General features: G+C 35.5%; 1 protein-coding gene across 7 annotated transcripts in view; it reads left to right on the forward strand.

The window, feature by feature from the left end:
* stau2 (staufen double-stranded RNA binding protein 2) overlaps window positions 1-24,708 on the forward strand; it is a 223,198-nt gene that overhangs the window by 77,499 nt on the left and 120,991 nt on the right. For all 7 annotated transcript variants that reach the window (XR_015524346.1, XM_087308326.1, XM_087308327.1 and 4 more), the window contains 3 exon segments: window positions 9,345-9,557; window positions 13,390-13,527; window positions 23,967-24,098. Coding sequence is in view for 6 of the 7 variants with exons in the window: in XM_087308326.1 (XP_087164452.1) it covers window positions 9,345-9,557; window positions 13,390-13,527; window positions 23,967-24,098 (483 nt within the window). In the remaining variant the exon portion in view is untranslated.

Below are 24,708 nucleotides of genomic sequence, written 5' to 3' on the forward strand. Positions count from 1 at the left end.
TTGAGACAATTTAAATTCTGAATAGGGTTTTAGACTTCCAAAAGAAGGCATCATGACATTTTTGGAGCGGGTTTGTGTTGGATTTTTAAAATTCTTTTTTAACTGGAATGTTTTGTCCCCTGCCCATCAAGTTGTTCCAATTTAATCGCCTTCATCCAGCTGAATATGCTTAGATATCCATTCATTTGGTAAATTGAAAATTGTTAGCTTCAAATACAGAGGATAAAGTGGAAAACCAATTATATTAAATGCCGGTTCTTGGTCAAGCTGTCAGCATCAGTTAAATCCCATAATTGTTATTGCTTAAAAGTGTTTATTGTGTAAAGGAAGGTGATTTGGGCGCCATTCAAAATCAGCACTTCATTAAATAACTGTCTGTGACACTTCAGATCAACACGTCAGATCAAACTTTCTCCAAACTCTCACAGTCTAAGGTCTCTATAGCCTCACTAGAACTGCATCCATGTTTATCTTAAATGATTTTCCATGGCTGTCTCCAGCTTCACAATCTGCAATCATCAGCTTGGCTTTTGGCTGATGTTCATTCTTCAAGAATCCGGTGTACTTGCATGCAATCTGTTCTTTCTAGGAAACTCAATCAAAGTGCATTTGGACACACTGTTGCTCTTCTTTCTTAAAAGTTTTGACTGCAAGTCATCTGTGAGAGCCTGGGCCAGTTTAATGATTTTTTCAGGAATTTTCTTCCCAGCTATTTGTAGGAATGGAAACGTTTTTGTTCCTGATTCAATTAACATACACTCATGGAATATTACAGTGTTACTATATATAAGAGAATGAAAGAAAATTATTTCTTGTTCACAGTTTTAAAGAATAAAAAATGACTTTTCTGTCATCTCTATGATATTCTAGACTTGTATGACTCTTTTGCTGTTTCACACAGCTGAAGATATTTTCTAAAATGTCCATGATTGAGTTTATGTGGAGCCACTGAAAACACCTGATCATGAGCTGCTTATGTGTAGGAAAAACTGAGTGAATCTTTTCTTTATTTAATAACTGACTTGCGCCTCAGAAGACAGTATGCCAACACGCAGTGAACGCGTGGTAGCGTTTGAAGGCGTCAGAGGCTGAGCACAGACACTCTTGGCATTTCTGGAGGTAATCATCTAATAAAACTAATGCTGGCGTTTTAGAATGATCAAAACAACATTTTCGATGTTTTACTGTGTGCTCAGCCTCCTCATTTGTCCATTTATACACATTTTTATCATCACATAATATCCTATTACATAATCACGACTTTTTAATGTTCACTGGAATTTGTTCGGTAAAAGTATTTCCATTGTAGTTTATGCACATCTTTTGTTATCCTAATCAGTTATGCGCATTTTGCATTTTTTTTGTTGTTTTTTTGCGCATCATGGTTCTCCCATCAACTGATTTTTTTGTTGTTATTACATTAATTTAATTTAATTTTCTTTTATTTTTTATAATACGCATATCTAAAATAGGGATGGAAACGTAGCTATTGACTATGATGGAAACAACTTATTGCACAACACCGAGGCACCATTCAGTGATCACTCCTAAAACCCAAATGGATTTTTCAGCTTTAAAAAAAACAAAAGAAAGTACAAGTGATATATGGTTAGTGTGACATAAGAGTGAGTAAAGGATAGCAGAAGATCCATTTTGGGGTGAACTGTCTTTTTAGGTCAGCTTGAATAGTGTCTCACTTGTCCTCTTTATAATGTCAAGGACTACAAGGTTATCTACACACCTTTACCTTCTTTTTGGTGTCAAACTGAATCAAACAGATGCCAACTTCAAAGGGCAAATACGTTAATCACAGTTTCTGTCATGGGTGACTCCTTACAAAGATAAAAAAGTGGAAACCCTTGCCAAGAACCACCCATTGCGTACATAAGTACCTTCCCTGAGGGAATACACATCAACAATCCATACAAAAGAGCTTTTCTTCATCATATCAGTCCTTGCCATTGTCCCACCCTGGCCTGGTATCCAGCCTTTTCACCAGGCTGAGGACACGGCGGTCTCACTAATACCGTATCTCCCCTCGCATCCATCGAGGAGATGAAGAATGATCAACCTCATGTTACAGCGATTCCTTCCTACAACTTGATCTCCGTTGCCAGTCATGCGAGACTAGAGCACAGACGGAAGAACTGGCCACCATCAGACACAAGAATCAAACACTTGTTGAAACCCCATCGCTGCCTGAGGATGCCGTATCATCTGTTGCAGACAACACTACCTCGTCTGCCGCCATGGAGGGAGTCGGGCCCTGGTGCCAAGACCTCCTTACAGTCCTCGTTCATCCGATGAGACTCATTCACTAACTGGAACTGACGCCCTCCTACCTTCAATGTTTTACAGTTGCCATGGAAGCTGTGTCAGGAGGCCAGAGATGTACATGGTCTGTTTTGACTTGTTGGTGGTGTACTTTTTTTCTACTTGTTCTCTCCAGCAACATAATTTAGGTTAACACATCATTAAAGTTATGACTTGGCAATGTTTAAATCCATAATTTCGTTTAATGCCAAAAATTTGATATAATGCTGCTGTAACTTGCTTATTCTCATGATTTTACATCACAATCTACATTGTAAAAGCGCTATACAAATAAAGCTGAATTGAATTGAATTGAATTTTTCAGACCTGGGTGACTTTCTTGTTGGAAATTGGAAAGTACATATTTTTAAGTATGCAAAATTTTAAGAAGCCATTCACAAAAAGCACACTTACTGTAAATGAAATTGTACTAAAAGTCGTTCACACCTCAATTATAATGATAAATTTGTAGAGAAATTTTGTTGGTCACTTTCAGAATAATTTTTCTAGCTAATAAGCAAATATTGTCAGCCGTTCAGAATCCATTGAAATACAAAGGGGTCACACAATTTAAAGCTAAAATGAACATTGTGGACAAACTTACAGTTTTATGTGAAGGCATAGCTTTTTCAAATATTTAAAGACAATACCTATGTTTCCATCAAAAGAAGCTAATTAAATTTATGCGCATAACTTGAATATCACATAAAAGACATGCAAATAAAGCAGCGTTTCCATCTAATGAGTCAAAGAGAACAAATTTGTCACTTGTAACTAGCACCAAATATCAACATTAAAATTGTAATTTGCTGCAGTAGAACAAGCTGAGTGAATCTTTTCTTTGTTTAATAAATGACTTGCGCCTCTGAAGACAAAATGCCTACACGCAATGAACGCGTGGTAGCATTTGAAGGCTTCAGACGCTGAGCACAAACGCTCTTGGCAATTTTGAAGGAATTATCTAATAACACTAATACTGGCATTTTAGAATGATCAAAACAACATTTCCGATGTTTTACAGTGTGCTCAGCCTTCTCGTTTGTCCATTTACACACATTTTTATCATCACATAATCTCTTATTACATTTATTACATTATTACTTTTTTTTTTTTTAATGTTAAAACTGGAATTTGTTCGGTGTTTTCAATGTAGTTTATGTGCATCTGTTTTCCTACTCAGTTATGCACATTGTTTTTTCTTGCGCTTTTTTTACATTTATCTCCATTATGGCATTCCCATCAACCGATTCATTTTATGCGCATATCCAAAATGCAGGTTACTATAATCATGGCACATTACAGAGAAGGTACAAAGTCTATTAGCTTTTAGAATCTGCAAAAGTTATAAAAAACGTGATCATTGCCTGGTGGGTATAGTATGACTGTGTTAGCTAAATTCCTTGTTTGTAAAGAATTCATGAGCTGGATTCACTGGTCAATGCGCTAGAAATGTAGCACGCAGAGGACATCTGCTGGTTACAACGTGTGATGCAAAAAGAAAATAAACACTTATTGTTTGGTGGTGTGTACACAAATATAGTTATTGCTATATTTATCATCCATACTGTGATGAGCTTTATTGTATTGTATGGACAAAAAAATTACATATGGTGTCATTCTTATCCTTGTTTCTGCCAGAGATTATGCTAAAGTAAGTTTAATGTTAATAAATCTTATAATATGATATTTGTAACAGAATTGCAAGTCTTTTTTGTTAATAGTTGCATTACATTATCTTTATGACTTATCGTGGACAGCAAGGAGCAGTGATCCGCATTTCAAATTCTCTTTTTAAGTTATTTCAGTTTCTGTTTCCTATAAATTCATCATCAAAAAGAATCTTAAAGTTTATATCTCATTAGGACCCAAGTCTCTTCTCCCCTGGGAATTTCCTGTCCAACGTTGTAGCTGATTTGAGTTAGTTGTGTAATCGGAGACCGAGTACAGTATACAGTAGATGTAACTCTGTTCTGTCCTAGCTAAATCACTTTCGGCTCATGGAATAGACCATGTGGGAGTTCCCTCAATGACAGCTTTTTCCTTCCTCCCCACACCTCATCCTCGCAAGAGAGCAAAAAATTGACATGCTGATATTTCCAAGAGGGAAGTGTAGCTGAATTTCAGCACTTCATTATGGAGTGATGCTCATAGAGGAATTCTTATGTAACATCTACGTGCGATGATCAAATGCATTCCACATCAAGGCCTAGTAAATATTGGGTTATGCCACTCTGTCAAGTGTGCGGGAAATGCACAGTGCTCACTTGTGTTCATGGGTTCCTGGACATCTTCAGATGAAAGCCCAGATTGTTGAGGATCAAAAGCTTGCAGATGAAGATTAATGATGTTTGTCCACACTTTCAGTCATTCACAATAACAGTCTTAAGCTTTAAAGAGACAGTTCTCCTAGAAGTTTCATTTCTCTCATAGTTTACTCACCCTCATGTCATTTGAAACCCAGATAGTTTTCTTTCCTCTGTGAAAGACTAATGGTAACAATGGGAACTGAGATGATCAACATTTAAAATGGACATTACCAATAAAGCAACTCATAATAAATATATTTGTATTTGTTTTATATAGATTATTAAAGTAGTGCTTTTTAATGTTCCATTAGTCAGTGTTAGTTAATATATTTACTAAGATGAACAAATAGTGAAAAGTACATTACAGTATTTATTCATCTTTCAGTTGAAATAAAATCGCTCATTGTTATTTCTTGTTAACTCATAGTGAATAATGTTAACATGCACACCTTTTGATGGTGAGCTATGATTGGTAAAATAGCAAATTATTAAATAAAATCACACACTTTAGAAAGTTCAGAAGACTACCACTGAAATGTCATTCAGTGTGCCTGTAGTTTATGTTTCAAATATATATATATGATAATATTTTTTATTCTTGAGAAAGTCTTATTTGTTTTTTTCAGACTAGAATAAAAGCAGTTTTTCATTTTTAAACCCCATTTTAAGAACAATATTATTGGCCCCTTCTGGCATTTTTTTTAGATAGTCTATAGAACAAACCATCGTTATACAATAACTTGCCTAGTTACCCTAACCTGCCCAATTAACCTTATTAACCTAGTTAATGTCACTTTAAGCTGTATAGAAGTGTCTTGAAAAATATCTAGTCAAAAAAACTGTCATCATGGCAAAGCTAAAATAAAACAGTTATTAGAGATAAGTTATTAAAACTATTATGTTTGGAAATGCAATAAAAAAAAAAACTGCTCTCTGTTAAACCGAAAACGGGGAAAAAGTAAACGTATGTGTATATATACATATGTATATATATGTATATGTATATATATATGTATATATATACAGTTGAAGTCAAAATTATTAGCCCTCTTTGATTTTTATTTTTATTTTTTTATATTTCCTAAAAGATGTTTAACAGAGCAAGGACATTTTCACAGAATGTCTGATATTTTTTCTTCTTCGGCTAGAATAAAATCAGTTTTTAACTAAAAAAAAAAAAAAACATTTTAAGGAAAAAATTGTTAGCCCCTTTAAGCTAATTTTTTTCGATAGTCTACAGAACAAACCATCGTTATACAATAACTTGCCTAATTAACATAACCTGCCTAGTTGACCTAATGAACCTAGTTAAGCCTTTAAATGTCACTTTAATGTGTCATCATGGCAAAGATAAAATAAATCAGTTATTAGAAATGAGTTATTAAAACTATTATGATTAGAAATTTATTGAGAAAATCTTCTCTCCGTTAAACAAAAATTGGGGGTAAAATTAATCAGGGGGCTAATATTTCTGACTTCAACTATAGATAGATAGGCAGACAGACAGAAAGACAGACAGACAGACAGACAGACAGACAGACAGACAGCCAGCCGTTTCTTTTTAAGGAAAAAAAGTTTAGTGACCGTATAAACAGATTTTACTGTATGTCGAAAAATAATACAATCAGTCACATCACTCAAAATGTGATTAGACAATTTATAGATTATTTGTTATACAGTTAATAAGTCTGACTGACTTTCTCTAAACACATTTTTCATGATCTCATCTGGCATATGGAAAAAGTAAAAAAATTAATGCAAAAGCGATTTTTTTTGACTGATCCATCCATTCGATGAATAAGCCTTCAGGTTTGATTTCAGTGTGTTTTTGAATGGGGCACGATAATCTTCCTTATTAGTTTTGTATTATGCACTGGCCCCTCTCAGCTGAGCCTGTTTCACTGGAGTGTCACATGTTTGTATGAATGCCAGAATGGTCATGTGTGTAAAGAGAGAGGATGTGAGGAGTGTGTCTCTGGAGACGGATAACTTTCGGTTTTGACTGAGTACACAGAGGCCCACCCTCAGCTGTGGATCTGTATGTGCGTCTGTGCGAAACCTAATCCCCCCAGTGTTGCTCTTAAAGAGCTCAGAGCAGCTCACCTGTTCGCTTCACCATATTGATGATGTAACAGGAAATAATAACCATTACATGTGCATGAAATTAAATTGTGTTTCTCAAGAAATATTCCTTGAGAAATTATTAATATAATGGCAGAGTAGAGGAACAACAGTGAGCACAAAAAAAGAGACGATCAGAAATGTCTTTGGTTGGGTTGTAGATTAAATAAATTCTGATTGGTCAGCCATTGAACGAACCAATGTTGTTTTAGTTTTCAGAACAGAATTCTTCAGCTAAAGCTGAATAAAAAGCAAAATATAGCAAAATAAAAAAAATATTTCAAATATGGCTGCAAGCAGCATTTAAGGGGCCAAGCAGTCCAGAGGCAGAATGAGCACATTTGTTGGTGCGGTAAACAAAAACCATTTCACCTATTAACACGAATTTCACAACACTTGGTCATCATGGTCTGACAATGATCTGCGTCTAATTTGGTGAAATTTCAGCAAAAGGTCTAAGAGGAGTTTGCAAGAGAATTTTCTAAAATCAAAATGGTCGCTCCCAAAATGGCTGACCTGGGAAATTTAGATATTATTCTACTCTGCATGCTCTGTCAGAAGTAAATAACCCAGTTTTATGAGTTTTGGACAAAGGATTGAGAAGATTTAAGCAAAAAAAGCATTTTTAAAAATTATGTTTGAACTACTAGAGGCAGTGCACTGAAAAGCTACAGATAACCTCAGACCATGGTTGTCATAACACACACGCCATGTTCAGTGTGAATGCATCAATGCGTTACAGAGATATCGCCTTAAGTCCATTTTTGCAAGCTCTGTTAGATTTGTTCACAAGTTAATTGAAAACGGTTCATCTAATCAACTTGAATTACATAACTTCCATAAGGTACTTGACCCCTTATTATTTTTGAAAACTACAGCACATACTCAATACTAAATTAAACACTTAAATGCAGGAAAGATCAAAATTGGAATTACAATTTACAAATTACAATTCAAGTATTTGGAATAAATCTGTTTTCAAAATTTGACAAGAAGGATCTCCAAACTTTGAAGAATCTATTATTTAATAATCGGGTGCTATATTTGAGTTTTTCTTGCTTTAGATATGCCATGACATGTTCTATCCATTTAGTATGTTTTGGTGATTTAGTTGACTTCTACTGCAAAAATATAAGCCTTCGGGCCAACAAAAAAGAGAATGCTAGTGCATTTAATTGACCTGCTGGTAGTGCAAGGTTTCCAAGTGTCACAACAAATATTGCCATTACTGGATCTGGTTTATCTCCTTTTCACATATATAAGAAAAAGTCTCAAACACCGCAGACCAAAATGGTCTTGGGGATGGACACGTTCAGAACATATGACCTAAGGTGGCCTCATCTCTGTGGCACCTAGAACATGTTGGATACATTTCTGGGAATATTCTTGACAGAAAAGTGCAGCCTATACATGATCTTAAATTGTAATAAACTGTGTTTGACGCAAATAGATGTTGAGTGAATTTGCCTAATTGTTGGTTGCCAAACAGTCTCTGGAACTATATTTCCTAAGTCATCTTCCTTTGGTTTCTTTAAAAAAAACTCTAAAGATGGTGCGGTTGCTCTTTAAATCAGACTATACTCTTTTAATATCAGACCACCCTCAGATGTACTTGGGTCAAACATCTCCTCAAGCCAGCTGTTTATGGAAGGGGCTGAAAGTGTACTAAAATACCCTTTTACTAGACTTCTTACCTGTAGATATCTGAAGAAATGTGATTTAGGAATATCCAATTCTTTAGTCATATGTTTAAATAACATAAAATGATTTCCTTGAAAAAAGTCTCTTGCATATCTGAGTCCCTTTCTTAAAGCAGATCTGAAAAGCATGATCAATTAAGGATGGTGGAAACAATGCATTGGAAGTAATGGGTAATAAAGAAAGTGCTTGTTTTTGCTTAAAATGTGTCCTAAACTGAGCCCATATTTTTAATAAAGTATTGACCATAGGATTGTTTGGCAGATGCTTTCTATTAAGTGGTAGTTGGGCACAAAGCATTAAAAATAGAGAAACTGTCCCACAGGATGCCTGCTCCATTTCTACACATTCAGGTTCTTTCTCCTGATTTCCATGATCAGATAAACAATTTTTTCAATGTTACATGACCAATACTAATAAAATAAAAAATAAATAAAGTTGGTCAACGCCAATCCCCCAACTTCAAAATTCATTTAAAATAAGATATGTTTTCTCCTGCAAAACAGAAAAATATCTAAAAAACCTAAAATGTTTTCAAGACGGTATTAAATGTGCATGACCTCTGCTTCTGATTTAAATTCATTCTTGTGCATATTCATGTATGTTCATATCTGGTGTGCAAGTTAAAAACCAGGTGCCGTCTCCAATGTTTCAGCGGCCTCTCTTTTTCTTCTTGAGTTATCGATCTGGTTGTTGAAGCGGACAGCTCGATTGTAGCGAGTCTAATTAGCAGTATTCCCATTTCTGCTGGTGAGAAAGAGGATAGAAAGTGCAGAAGCAAGAGAGCGTGCAGCAGACATGGCCTAAGGGGCATGGAGAAAGAAAGCGTGACTGGAATAACTGCTGTTCCCACTTCTGCATGCATGCGTGTTCTCTTGTGTAACGTGTTCATTACATGGCCCTCAGGTGCTGAAGGAAAGCGGACCCCCGCACATGAAGAGTTTCCTCACACGTGTGACAGTGGGAGAGTTCTCGGCCGAGGGCGAAGGGAATAGTAAGAAACTCTCCAAGAAGAGAGCGGCCCTCTCCATTCTACAGGAGCTGAAGAAACTGCCAGTGCTTCCTGTTGTGGAGAAACCCAAAGTGCATTACAAGAAGCGGCCCAAGACCATATTAAAGGTGGGTTGATTATGGAGCAGGGATGGAGTGGAGAGTTTTACTGGAATATTAGTTCATCCCAAAAATAAAATTTGCTGTTAATTTACTCGCCGACAGACCTGAGTATTGATTTCTTGTCATTGTGATTGGCCGACACAGAGTACCATTTTCTGATGCTTCTAGCTTTATATAGTTGTTCTATTGCATAAAACACCTTTATTATTAAGTATGACACCTAAAATAAAAATTCTGCCATCTTTCACTCACCTTTAACTTGTTCTGAAACAGTTTTTTTTTTTTTTTCTAATTTCGAACTCAAAAGATGTATTAAAGAAACCTGGAATTCATTGACCTCCATAGAATTAGTTTTTCCTACTATAGATGTAAATGTTAACAGGTTTCCAGCATTCTTCAAAATATCTTATTTTGTGTTTCATCTAACCATACACTTATCTTAACCGTAACCATTTGTTGAGTGGATGTAGATAAATAATTTTAATTGTTTTTAACAAGGACACTGTAAAATAAAAACCCAAATAAAACTTCATCTACTGTTATTATTGGATGACCTAAGGGTGAGAAAATTAACAGCAAATAATTATTTTGGATAAATTATCCATTTAATAAATTTATCTGAAATCTGTCAAAAGCAAAAAATCTTACTGACCCCAACGCTTGTATGTGTGTAGCAGAAAGAATACTACAATACTTGACATCAAGCTTAAAGAATGACAAACACTTGCAATATAAAAATCTAAAAATTATCTTAAATATAAAAATAATCAAAAAATCTTAATTACTGCATTGTTTATTCTCCCTCATGTGGTTTTAATCCTTTTCATGACCATGCACTTCCATAGTAGGAAAAAAAATGTTGAAAACTTAACAGATAAAATTTTAAAAATTACAATTTTTAAATATGTTTTAAGGTTTGAAATGCAAATCAAGTAAATTAGAGACACTTCTTAGGTAAACTAAAGCGTATTAAAGTCAGTCAACCATACTTGTTTTATCCATACTGATCCTGATTTTAGCATATACAAGTGCACACACACATTTTGAGTGAACAGTGAGAACAAACACACAAATACACACAGTGAGCATACACCCAGGGCAGTGGAAAAAGTCTAAAGCACATGGCGCAAAAGCATCAGGAGTATGTCCGAATCCACTTTTGCTATAAAGGACGGGAAAATACACTCTGCACCTTGGTGCATGGTTCAACAGGGTTGTGCTTATTCTCTTAATGAGTTATGGGTGTGTTTATAACCAATCAGAGTCCCATCTCTCATTCCCTTCAAGAGTCAGTTGCGTCATACCCTGGTGCATTTGCTATGGTACCCTGGTACATGGCAGACCTTGTAAGTTGAAAAACTGAATGCTACACTAATGAGAAAACAATTAAACAAACCATCTTCGGCATGAGGACAACTAACGAGCCTACTCCATTCGGCCTCTTTACTTTCACTTTCTTTTTACTTTTACTCTTTACTCCTTTGCTTTCATTGATAAGGAAACGATGTTGTACACATTCCACTGAAGACATCCATTAGCCTACATGTTTAACTTTGTTTGTTAAGCGCAAAGATTTGTTTCAAAATTATTTTTAAATTCAGTTCTTATTTCCACCAAACGAATAAATGAACCATAATAACGAAGTGTGGTCAAAAATCCACACTTGTATCCACGCATCCTATTGACAGGTGGACAAATCTAAACTAGTTTTAATTAAAACAAATATCCAAATGCATATAATAAATAATACTGCTAAAAATAATATCAATATACAAATGCAAATCGTCATGAATAAACTAAAAAAGCCCCCGAGATGAAGCACAGAGGTAGAAGATTTTATATTTGTGTGGAAAATAATAATTTTTGTTACATTTTAATACATTTTTTACATGTAAAGATATTTGTGTATTGCTGTACATCCTATGTGTATTAAGCAATGTGTAAGCATTTGAACCCAGGCGCATAACTAACGAGATCTGTGCTGGACTAGACCTACTTTTAAAAGATCAAGATCGCAGTCTATTTCAGATCTTTTAAATAGCAACGGGCCAACGATTCACTTTACCCAGGGATGTCACAATTAATTGTTTCAACAGTGCACTTCGATGGAGGCGCGGAAAGTTTGGTATCGGTTCAGTAATAATCATAACTGATTAATTTGTACTGACGTCATTTATCTTAGATGTGATCTGTTGCTGTAGCTTACTATGGCGAAGGAGGCGAGCGCGAGTAACGCTCCAACTACTGCAGAAACTGTGCACAATTTCACTGTGTGTGTGTTTGCTTTACAGTCTTTCACCGACACTTACAGCAGAAGCCCCTATTTCACTGCGATTAAGAGAATGAAAGTGAACTCCATTTCTCTCTCTCTTTCTCTCTCTCTCTCTCTCTCTCTCTCTCTCTCTCTCTCTCTCTCTCTCTCTCTCTCACTGTGGCCCGTTTGAGCTGCTGGCGTGACTTTTCCTCTCCTCTCGGCTATTACAGTGATACTTCTGGATACAGACACAAGTGCATGTCTGCAGAGTTTTCTACACAGTGTCTATTATGAATCAGCTGTGTTTGCCGCTGCCGTTAATCAGTGTCGCTCATCTGTGAAGATTGCCAGCTAGTTAGAGCCACTCACAGCCCTTTCTGTTGAGCATGTGACCAATCAAAGCGATGTAAGAAATAACTTGCTGGACAAGGCTCAAAATGCTTGTGGGATATTTATATTTGTATATTTGCTATAAATCCTCTTGTTGTTTAAAGGAACAGTGTATATATCTGACTGTTTTTATTAAAGGACAAAATTTTCTTACAAATAGTATATAAATAAAATATTTTTATACATTTTAATACAAGAATTGTTGTGCTTTGAAGAAAATATAAAGCTGTGTATGGAAAGCATTGTCAATGTACCGTGATGCACTGAGATATGGAATTGAACCGAATCGATGACATGATAATCCTAACCGAACCATGAGACTAGTGTAGTTTCACACCTCTAGCTTTAAAACACCTCTATTTTAGACCAGCACTCCCATAAGTCCACAAAGTGGCGCAAATTAATTTGCTATTTAAACAGCGTGGTGAAAAACGTGAATATTAGGGTTGCGTTGATCAGAAAAAAAGCTACAAATCCTAAAATACACGTCCTGCACCTTATTGCGCAGGGTGCATGATAGGGCCTTGGGTCTCATATAATACATCCACTGTTAGACATAAATAAATATTTCTTTACAAATTCTATTGTACAGACTACTCATCTAAGCATCTTAAGATTTAGACATAGAAACACTTAAAAACAACATCAAAAATATAAATGTATACATATGCATGTAAGCAAATAGATGAAATGACAGAGTCAACAAACTTGCTCAGATTCTGTTTGGGCTTATACTGCTTTCATGAGTTACAGGTTGCATCTTTATGAAAGTAATTGTCATTTGGTGTTTGTCAGTCACAATTCAGTGCCCAGTTGTTTTAATAAATAAAAACTGTATGCTTAAAGTTTCATATGTTGTCTTGTACAGAAAATGGAAAGCTGTAGATGTTCAGAACAACATGAAGGCCAGTAAATGATGTCTGAATATTAATTATTTGTGTGAACTGCCTTAATAATTTTAGTCGGTTCTCTTTTGTAAATTCAAGACCATTTGAAAGCATTTTATGTAACGCAGACTGTTTGTTTCTTCACTCAGTCAGTCACTCATTCACACACACTCATTCACTCTTTTGTCATTCTTTTGACAGAGTTACCGACATGAACATTAACCAGCCGTCCATCCGTCCGCCTGCTGCTTTATCAGTCTCTCATCCTCGTTCTCATTTTCTTTTTCATTCTCCTTTTCTCTATCAGACAGGACCAGAGTATGGACAGGGCATGAACCCTATTAGCAGACTGGCTCAGATCCAACAGGCCAAAAAGGAGAAGGAGCCTGAATACATGCTGCTTTCAGAGAGAGGGATGCCTCGTCGAAGAGAATTCATCATGCAGGTAAGATTAATAAGAAAGCGAATCAAAAAGTATAAAGCAAAAGAAAAAAAACTGAGGCCAAGAAGGGGGAGTGAAGGACAGATGAGTCCTGCACAAACACTGATAACCTCCCACTGTGCAATCCGTCTTAATCAGAAAGACTGTCACCTCCTCCGGCTCTGATTACCACTGACCTTCAGCTTTGTCAAAGTCAGCCAGAGATTTTTTTAACACACAAACACACAGACAGTTGCAAAGTCATTCATAAAAATGTATAAGTCTTAATGCATATGCTTAAGTTCCTAACATATACCCCTGAAAGACCCAAATTTATAAAAACAAAAAAAGCTAAGCAAAAAAAAAAAAAACTTTTAGATGTTATTAAAGGCATTTAATGAAGTTATAATTTTAGCCTTTGGAGTAGCTGAAATACATTGATTCTAATTGCTGTCTGAACAAAAGTAACAGCATCTAGTTTTTTTTTTAAACAGGTGGTACTGCTTTTGTAGGCCCACGGCAGTAACTTGATAGATAGATAGATAGATAGATAGATAGATAGATAGATAGATAGATAGATAGATAGATAGATAGATAGATAGATAGATAGATAGATAGATAGACAGGGGGCTTTTTCAGTTTATTAATAACAATTTGCGTTTGTATATTTGTATATATTTTGTTATCATTATTAGCACTATTATTTAATATGCATATTTATATTTGTTTAACAAAAACAAGTTTAAATTAGTCCACCTGTTGGGGCATAAGAATAGGATGTATGTTTGGACATTACTCAGTTTTATGACCACACTTTATTTTAAATTTTTTATTTAAATTTTTATAATTTTATTGTTAATTTATTTGTTTGCTGGAAATTAGAGCTGAATGTAGAAATAGTTTTAAAACAAATCTTTCTGCTTAACAAATGAAATTAAATATGTACACTAATGGATGTCTTCAGTGGAGAGAGTAAAAGTAAAGTGGCCGAATTGAGGAGGCTTGTTCTTTAACCTTGCGCTGCAGATGGTCTGTTTACTTTTTGTAGTGAAGTGTTCAGTTTTTCCACTTACAAAGTCGCCATGTGAATAGCAAATGCGCCATGGTGTGACACAACTGACTCTTAACGGGAATGGAATGTTAGATGAGATGCAGATTGGTTTGAGGCATGTTATGCTCAAAACACACCCGTAACTCATTAAGATAAGAAGCGGTTTTAGACACTCCCTTAATGCTTTTGTATCATTCGCTTTAGAATTTGCGCCTAGATCATTAAAATACAGCCATCACATAGATAGTTTGTTTTCACCTGACTTACGACATTCAGTTGGCGTTTGTTGGATCGTGAATCGTCTGAGATTTTCCAATAAACAGCAACAAACTGACTTAATCAGACTGGGTTGCAGAAAGGCTTCATATAAATGTCTTATTAGCTTAGATAAGGATTATTTAATTAATTATTCAATTATTGTGGGTGGCAATTGTTGGGGCAGTGTGAACCTGACAGTATTTTTTTGGTACCAATCGATACTGAAATTTTAAAAACGTCCATTTCACACTAACAATTGAGCTCTGTTGACCACATATCCAAGCACTGCTGATGGACTTTTTTGTTGAGACATTGCTCAAATGTTAGCGGGAAAGGGACCTTTTTAAAATTTCAGTAAGATTCGTACAGAAATTCCAGTATCGTGACAACACTACTGAAGTGACAACAGTAACTTGTCCTTGTTGATTCAAGCATATTTCAAAACTTATGCACAATGTTGTGCAAAAATCTTGTGCCTAGCACAACAGTTTTGCATTTCTTTCAGTGGTGTATTGTATTGTATGAGAATTCACTTTTAATTTGTTTTAAAAAAAAACATATGCACTTAGCACACATTACATCACTGGCTGGTGTCCACTGGTTTATTGCAGGTCATTAAAACAACAATAACTGTACTTCTTGTTGCCCAGTGAATAAAAAAGACTTTTACCTCATACAGGAAAAAATGAACCCCCCTGTAACCATAAGAGCAGTTCTCAGTCTCTGAACAAAGACGCACAGATACAAGCAGAATTGGCTCAAGATCACTTCAGATTTCCACATACATGTTGAAATGCCTCCAATTTGGATCTGCTATTGATTTCTAGTTTGTGACTGCAAATCATGAAAGAATCTAAACCCTCGGCTGAAGATGACCAATCAGAAATCATGCTGATTATCTCATTCGAACTGAGACAAGTCAGACATTGGAGTCAAGTAGAGAAATGTGGATTTAAAGAGATTAGTTCACCCCAAAATGAAAGTTCTGTTATTTATTATTTGCACTCATGTCATTCCCATTCCCTGAGACCTTCGTTGATCTTCAGAATGCAGATTAATATATTTAAGATTAAATTAGAGAGCTCCCTCATCCTCCACAGACATCAATGATCTCAGCTCATAGTACAGATAAAGCTCTCAGACAGCGATGCCCAAACTAGGTCCTGTGAACCAAAGTTGGCCCATGGCAACCTTTTATTTGGCCCACCATCAAATTTAATGTGACTGTTTGGTCGTTTTATTGTTAAAAGCTATCTGAAATAACTGTTTCAATTAAACAGTGTAAATTAATCAGATTTTGTTTAAATGTACATTAGAGCTGCGCAATTAATCAAAAAAAGATCATGATCTCGGTTTGACCCCCTAGACGATCTTAATCAAGCATTTCTACGATTCTGTCAATCATATTTTCAAGTTCAGGAGAGAAGCAAAGGGGGCTGCACGAGTCTTTTCATTGTTTCACACACGTTGCTCAGCGACACGGACAGCTCCAAATGATGTTAAAAGAGTCACATACTGTATTTAGAAGTTATAATTTACCTAAAAATGTCATTTTTGTCTTCATATCATGCTGTATTTTCGGCCGGGAAATCACAAATGACGTGAGCTACTGACTGTGCGGGCACATGCCCTACTTAATGATAGACGCATGCGCGTCTACTTTAGTGAACAGAACCTGCCTATGCTGTGAGTAACAGGTAATAAAGTTTTGAAAAAATAATATTCAGTTTGTGGCAAAGAGTGATCGCTTGAGAGCCAGTGAATTAAATGGTCTAAAAATGTTGTCAATGACAGATTGCAAGCATATATCTGAAACATAATTCAACATCAGAATTATTACAAGTAGAATAGAATTTTTTATAGAAACCAGTAGACCTACACATAATATTGATATTGTTGTTTTACCATATGTTTGAGAAAAAAAACTATAATCTCATATTAGGCTTTATTTTACCTCTACAGAATCGTGAGAGAATCGTGATCTTTATTTTAAGCAAAAAAATCGAGATTCTCATTTTAGCCAGAATCGTGCAGCTCAATGTACATGCTTTTTTAAACAAAAGCATTAAATTTTTTTTGTCTGATTACAAGTGTAAATTGTTAAATTATATAGAGGTAATAACTTATAAAATGCAGTTGTACTAACTAATATTAACATAATAACTAATAAAGCTTGCTAATGGAACCTTATAGCCTGTTTCTACTGAGTGTTACAGTATGGATCATCTTTATCAGGCTTGCCTTTCCACTGTCAAAAGGGTACCAATGGTGTGGTTTACGAAGGAAAGTTTCAGTTGAAGTCATTCTTGCTTGAGGAAATGTCAAAGTAAAGCTCTACGGGTCGTTCACATATCATATGAGAAGCACTTCTCACGGAGTGCTTTATACACATAAATACTTGTGTATAAATGTTCATTAAAACTTTTCTATGAACAGGTTTTGATTGTAACTGCAGATCAATGATACTGCGAAACAGCCTACTGTAATGTCTGCAATCATATAGAATAAATAAATAAATGCAACATATATGAACACATGCAGACCCTTACAGTCTCTGATATGTTTCCAATTACAGTAAAACTACACACAGTATAGATTTATTCCTTATTTGAGTTCAAAAAGAACACTCAGCATATAGTCCAATCAGTGCAAACCTCTCATCTGTATCTTTAATCTTTACCAGCACATGTAACCTCTTGTTTGAAAATAATTTTGTTATTTCGAGTTCATAATAGTCCAAAAGGTGATGATAATAGTTAAACAGTGTGCTCATATTTTAGGTTGCTGAAAGAATCATTCGCTCTTTTGTTTTTTCGAGCTTCACTCTTGCGTTTGTCTGTTTCTGAAAGGATGTCAGAAGCACTGCAATAATCACACGCATGTTATTATCATGAGAATATTTTTGTCATATTATCAAGTTTGTTATTTTAAAAATATACACATGGCGAGCGATCGTGAGCTCTCTGGAGAAAGTGAAGCCACTCGGGCTTTAGACGGCCTTATAAACAACTATGGGGCACAGGGTAGATTCTGCTCTTCTTGGCTTTGTGGCTGTTCATCAAGACAAAAAGGTTTGTTTGAGCTCGCGTCGACCATGGTTCATTATTGAATGTTTATATTGTTATGGTGGAATGTCTTGTGCGTTTAAAAATTGTGTGTTTCCTTTGTTTTTATGCTCCTGTCTTGTGCTTGAGCTAGTGACATATCTTTGTAAACCAATAGCGTTAAGCTGTGCGCTGGCTTCACCTATTGTCAACAATTTGTTGTGCTAGGTACTTTTTCTAAAGGGTACCCAAAAAGTAGTACGGTTCGCTTTTTGGAACCTTTTGACAGTGGAAATGGCCATCAAAAATGTACTGAACAGTACCATACCATTCAGTGGCCATTATTGTACTTTATAATCCTTTTGCGGTTTAATTTGGTTTGTTTTTTTAAAAATGAACTTATACATATAAAGCAATACACTACGTTTTTTGTTGTTATACCTGTTAACATATATTTTTTGCAGCTTTTGTCAATATCTTGATAAAATTGTATACCTTAACCAAAGCTTCAGCTATTAATCACAACAAGAAAATTTGATACCATCATAAGCCTAGATGTAGTTCACAGGAGTTATATATACAGTTCTACTCAAAATAATTCTACAGACCTCATTCATTTATTCATTTTCTTTTTGTCTTAGTCCCTTTAATAATCAGGGCTCGCCACAGCGAAATGAATGAAAGGATGCCCTTCCAACTGCAACCCAACACTGGGAAACACCCATACACACTCATTCACACACATACAATACAGCTAATTTAACTTATTCAATTCAACTGTACAGCATGTCTTTGGACTGTGGGGAAAACCGGAGCACCCGGTCAAATGATTCACTCGATCACAGGGAGAACATGCAAACTCCACACAGAAATGCCAACTGACCCAGCCGGGGCCAATGACCTTCTTGCTGTAAGGTGATTGTGCTACCCACTGCGCCACCATGACACCCTTCTACAGAACTCAACTCTATAAATTTCTACTCTAATCAGGTCTATAAAGCTCTATCCTAATTCATACACCTCTGTAGAACTTTATCTAACTTCCTTTGCAAAGCCTTTCCCTTTCTGCTCCCAATGCATTCATGTCTTACTCCCCACTGTCCCATACAATAAAGGTGACAAACTCCTAAAAATGTAATATAAAAATGTATATACTGCTCTGAATCTCTAGAGTTCTACAAAATTGGATAGTTTTATAAAATTGTGTAGCCAGAGTTGTTTAGAGTAGATATCTACAGTACATAGTTGTATAAAATGAAAACATCAACCTGCTGTCTTGACACGCTCCTCACATCATTCTTTAAAACAGTTTAACTGTTTAGAAATGGATCTTCTAAAAGTGGTAGATGCTTCACTTCTCTCACAGATTTTTCCAAACCCCTCTTGAAAATAGCGACCTGGATAACACTCTATTGAGCAATTACAGGCCAATCTCAAATCTCTCTTTCATTGGAAAAATCATTGAAAAGGTTGTTTTTAACCAGCTTAACAAGTTCTTAAGCTTCAAGGGATGTTTAGACAGTTTTCAATCTGGTTTCAGACCACATCACAGTAGAGCGCTCTTAAAAAGATAATCAATGATATACTCCTTAATACAGATTCAGACAAACTAACAGTGCTGGTATTGCTTGACCTCAATGCTGCATTTGACACAGTCGATCACAGCATACTTCTGGATAGGATGGAAAACTGGACTGGGCTGTCTGGGACAGTCCTCAAATGGTTCAGATCTTACCTTGAAGGGAGAGGTTACTATGTCAGTAAAGGTGACCATAGCTCGTTTGGACACCCATGACAAGTGGAGTCCCACAAGGCTCAATTCTGGCACCTCTCCTGTTCAACCTTTATATGCTCCCTCTGAGCCAAATAATAAGAACCAAATTTCCTACCACAGCTATGCTGATGACACTCAGATCTATATAGCCTTACTGCCTAATGACTACAGCCCTATTGCATGTGTTTTATGTGTCAACTTTCTTTAGTTAAACAAAGAGAAAGCTGAAGTGATAGCATTTGGGAGCAGAGATGAGGTTCTCAGGATGAATGCGTACCTTGACTCTAAGGGTCAAACAACAACAAATAAGGTCAAGAATTTTAGTGTGACTCTGGAGTAAGATCTAAGTTTCAGTAGTCATGTCAAAACAGTTAGCAAATCAGCATACTATCATCTCAAAAACATTGAAAGAATTAGATGCTTTGTTTCCAGTGAAGACTTATGCGTTTATCAGCAGCAGAGTGGATAACTGTAATGGCCTCCTAACTGGCCTTCCCAAAAAGACAGTCAGACAGTTGCAGCTCATCCAGAACGCTGCGGTCAGGATTCTGACCAGAACCAGGAAATCAGGGCACATCACACCTGTTCTCAGGTCTTTACACTTGCTCCCAGTTAAATTCAGAATAGATTTTAAGTAATATTACTTGTCTATAAAACACTAAATGGCCTAGGACCTTAAAACATTACAGATATGCTCACTGAATACAAAACTAACAGATCACTCAGATCTTTAGGATCATATAAACAAAAAATTCCAAGAGTTCAGTCAAAGCGGGGAGAATCTGCTTTCAGCTACTGCGCCCCCCGCTGATGAAATCAGCTTCCAGAAATGATCAGATGTGTTCCGAAATATGGCATGTTCAAATCAAGACTGAAAACACATCTGTTTAGCTATGTCTTTACTGAATGAGCACTGTGCAACAGCCCACAGATCGCACTATTGTCTTTTCTTTTTCATTCTTTTATAACCTGTTTTACACATTTTAATCTGTTTTTAATCATTGTTATTATTTGTTTTTATTTTCTTATACTTGTTTTATTCCTGTTTATGTAAAGAACTTTGAATTGCCACTGTGTATGAAATGTGCTATATAAATAAACTTGCCTTGCCTTGTCTAAAATGGGCTTGAGGTCTGTAGAGTTATTTAGAGCATGCTTGAGTTATATAGAGTTCAAATCAGTGGAGTAAATAGAATAGAGTTAAACGAACAATATAAAATACATTAGTAAAGAAAAAAAGGAAGTAGAGCTGTATAAAACTACACACAATGCAATGGAGCAAAGCAAGGATGGAGTAGCTGAGTGAATTAGCTTATCGTAGCGCAGAAGAGACTGGATAAAACAGAGGAAAGTAGAGTTGGGTACAGCATTGTTTTCCCCAAAGGGAAGGAAAATGCAGTATTTTATCCGCATAAATGGTGCAATGAAACACTGTAGTAAATGAAAAAAAGAAATGTTGAGTCTCATTCTGACTGCTCTGTCAGAAGCACATCCAGCACTGGCTCACACATAAACAAGTATCAAGCAAGCATCCAAGTTGGAGAAGCTTCTCTTCTGTCTCCATCCGATAATCCCTCGCTTTAAAGGACTCTGTGCATCCCTAAACGTGTGCTAACTGATTCTCCATGCTTATTTCACTGTCGCATTAGACTCTGCCTGTGTGTGTTTCCTTTGTGCTGCCCTGTCGCTTCTAAAATTTCCACATTGTTCCCCCTCCGGTCTGTGGGCATCAATACGTGTCTGTTTTCAGGCCCACACTATTGGTCCCCACCTGCTGCTTTCCTCCTAATAAATATCAAAAGATGGTTGTCTGGGTTTAGGGACAGTTTGACAACAAAATGTATTTCTTTTTTTATAACTGCTCGAGAATATGGTAATATCGTTTGGTTGGGTTTTCTGACAGATTCTGTAGTGCTTACAGGATATCTTGCACATTCTTTTTCTCTTTAGAAAAGCATTTATCAGCATGATGCAGTTTTGTCTTTAATTTTCACCTGTATGTATTGTCATTCCTTATTTTTGTTAACACTATCCACCTAGCTTTGTGCAATAGTGCTGCTAAATACACTTCATTGAACTTCACACGTGCTGCAAATCTTCACAACGCAGACTTTTTTTTTTAACCTAAACTATGTTTTTAGTGGTTATCAACAATGATAATAGCAGAATTCCTCAACATTGACTTAGTTCACTGTGTATAGCAGGGGTCACCAATCTTGGTCCTGGAGGGTCCCTGCAGGTTTTAGCTCCAACTTGCTTCAACACACCTGCCTGGATGTTTCAAGTATACCTAGTAAGACCTTGATTAGCTGGTTCAGGTGTGTTTGATTAGGGTTGGAGCTAAAATCTGCAGGACATCAGCCCTCCAGGAACAAGTTTGGTGACCACTGGTGTATAGCATGGTTACAAAAAATATGAAAAAAAAAATTTTTTTTTTTTTTACAAATTATATATATGTAGACACAAACAAACACACATACTTGAATATATGCATACAGGAACCTGTAAATAAGTATAAAAGGGAGAAAAAAATGATATACATACTATCAGAAAAGTACATAAATGAAAAAAGTGTCTAATAAAATTATTGTGAAACAGATCAAACAAAAATAAATGATAGTTTGTTGTCACCTACTGTATATTTCTTAAAGACATCCTAATAATTTCTCCTGTGTAGTTAAATTAAATCACGTAAGTTTAAATAATGGAGATCAAATTGTCATGTATTTAGTTACAATAAAGAATTGTTGAAATCCTTGCTCTGTTATGCATGGCAGTGGACTGTTCTAGTCGAACAATGTCTATAAAATAGTATAACCATTGCTGAATTGACAGGACATTAGGAGGAAACCAGAAACTAATGATTTTTTTACATTTTTATTTATTTATTTTTTACAGCTGTTAATCCTGAGAAAAAAGTTTGTTTTTGATTTAAAGCCAGGGCTATTGAAGAATCATCATTCAATAGGAAAAGGCAAGGTTCTGGATAAATGGTTATTTGCAAAATTTGCGACAAGATGGTTAACAAAAGAAGTTAAACCAAAAGAGACGTTAACCCAAAAATTGTAGATTGGGAGACATTTCCAGAAAGCATGAAAAAATGCTACCCATCACCCCAGTATTCATTTTACACAAACAGGTGAAGACAATGCAATCACATTTTTTTTTTAAATGTGCTGCATTTTTTTTCACAAGACAATTTATTGTTATTACAATTCAACATTTATGAAAACAGGCTGCCTTTTCAAATATTTCAACACACACAGAACACAACGGAAATGTTTCAAGGTAACCCTAAAACGTGATGTACCCGGCTATTTAGGTTACGGTTATTTAGGCTAATAAATACTTAAGACAAGAGAATTGGTATATTGAAATAAACCAATAAAAAAACTTGTCTTTCAAAGATCACCTACAACTTCACTGAGCAATAGTCACAGCACAGTGGCATCCATCACAATTTTGTATTTCATTGTGTTTTTACAACCGTTGTGAGAAAATGCAGAGCGTTTTTGTAAATAGTTTTTTTTTTTTTTTTTGTAGGAAAATGCAGTGCGTTAGTTAAATGTGTTTGCGTTGTGAGTATTTGCAGTACATGTGGTTTTAAACAAATGAAGATCTTTTCTCAATTTGTTGGCGCTTTTTGTAGTTGCATTTACACCACGTCCTGACATTGGCTAAGAAGTTAAATTGCAGCACATTAAACTCTCGGCTACAGTAACACATAGACATCACCTTTATACTAGTCAACTGCAGGTTAACTGTTTATATATAAGCATAATTAAGCTTTAAGTAATTATTTAATAGTTAATTAAAGTAACTGATAAATGTATAGTAACTAATAACTAAGACTTCACTGATTTTATAGTAATGCAATGATGTGCACCTTTTGTAAAGCTGCTTTGAAACATCAATTATTGTAAAAAGTGCTATTCAAATAATTTTGAATTGAATAGAATTTTAATTAAAGTCTGTGTGTAGACACAATTTACAATCTTAATTTTGCTAGTGCACAATGTTATTGTTTAGTTAAAATAATCCGTTCAATTAAATAAAAATCATATTCTGAGCATTTGTTCCTGGATTTGTAGTGGAAAACTTCTCTGATGCCAGTTTGACAGCTTCAAGAACAATATTTCTAGCCACATCTCTTTTACCATCAGTTTGCTATGCGGGAATGATGCGCTAAAATATAGCCATTGCCCCCACCTAATATTCCATTTCAGGTGGCAGTACATTAAGATAATTAAAAAAAAAGTCTCAGCAACTTCCAGTTCACAAATAGAGGTGGACTTTCATGCAGCTTTAAACATCTACCACTGTTTGTTTTTTCCAGGTGAAAGTAGGCACTGAAGTGACCACAGGAACTGGACCCAACAAGAAAGTGGCCAAGCGTAATGCAGCTGAAGCCATGCTGCTTCAACTGGGATACAAGGCATCGACTCCATTACAGAACACTCCGGAAAAGGTCAATTTTAATCATTGCAGTTAAAGCTACTTTGAAACTTTTAAACCACTACTGCTAAGGAATATTACGTTATAAACTACTAGTAATTTAAATTAGTGAAGTACTTGGCAACACTACAGAACCCATGAAAGATTTTTAAAGCAATTCTTTATTTAAAATATAAACAATTTCCTGTTAACTTCAGGCTATCCAAGAATTTGTTTTTGTTTTTTGTTTTTTTCTGTAAGAACATTAAATCCCCTGTAATGCATAAAATTCTGGTCATGGGCTGCTGGAAATTTGAGAGTTAAAAAACAACACAGTCTGAACAAGTAGGTGCAGTAGGTGATTGTCTACAGAAACATTTTTTAGTTTTACTGGTTGAAAGTCTCTTCACATTCCAATAGTAATGATTAAAGTAAATGATCTAAATGTATTTATATGCATTTTTATATACTGGATGAGGCATTAGACTAAAAATTGTTCGGTAACACTTTATTTTGATGTTCCATTTGAGTATTAGTAGACTGTATGCTTAATATCTGTTGATACTGCTGCTTCAACAGTTATTTAACTGATTATAAGGCACCTTGCAAGAACATGTCAACTTACACTAACCCTAACCCCAACC

This window comes from Danio rerio, chromosome 24 (assembly GCF_052040795.2).
Source record: "Danio rerio strain M-AB ecotype USA chromosome 24, GRCz13ab, whole genome shotgun sequence".
NCBI lineage: Eukaryota > Metazoa > Chordata > Actinopteri > Cypriniformes > Danionidae > Danio > Danio rerio.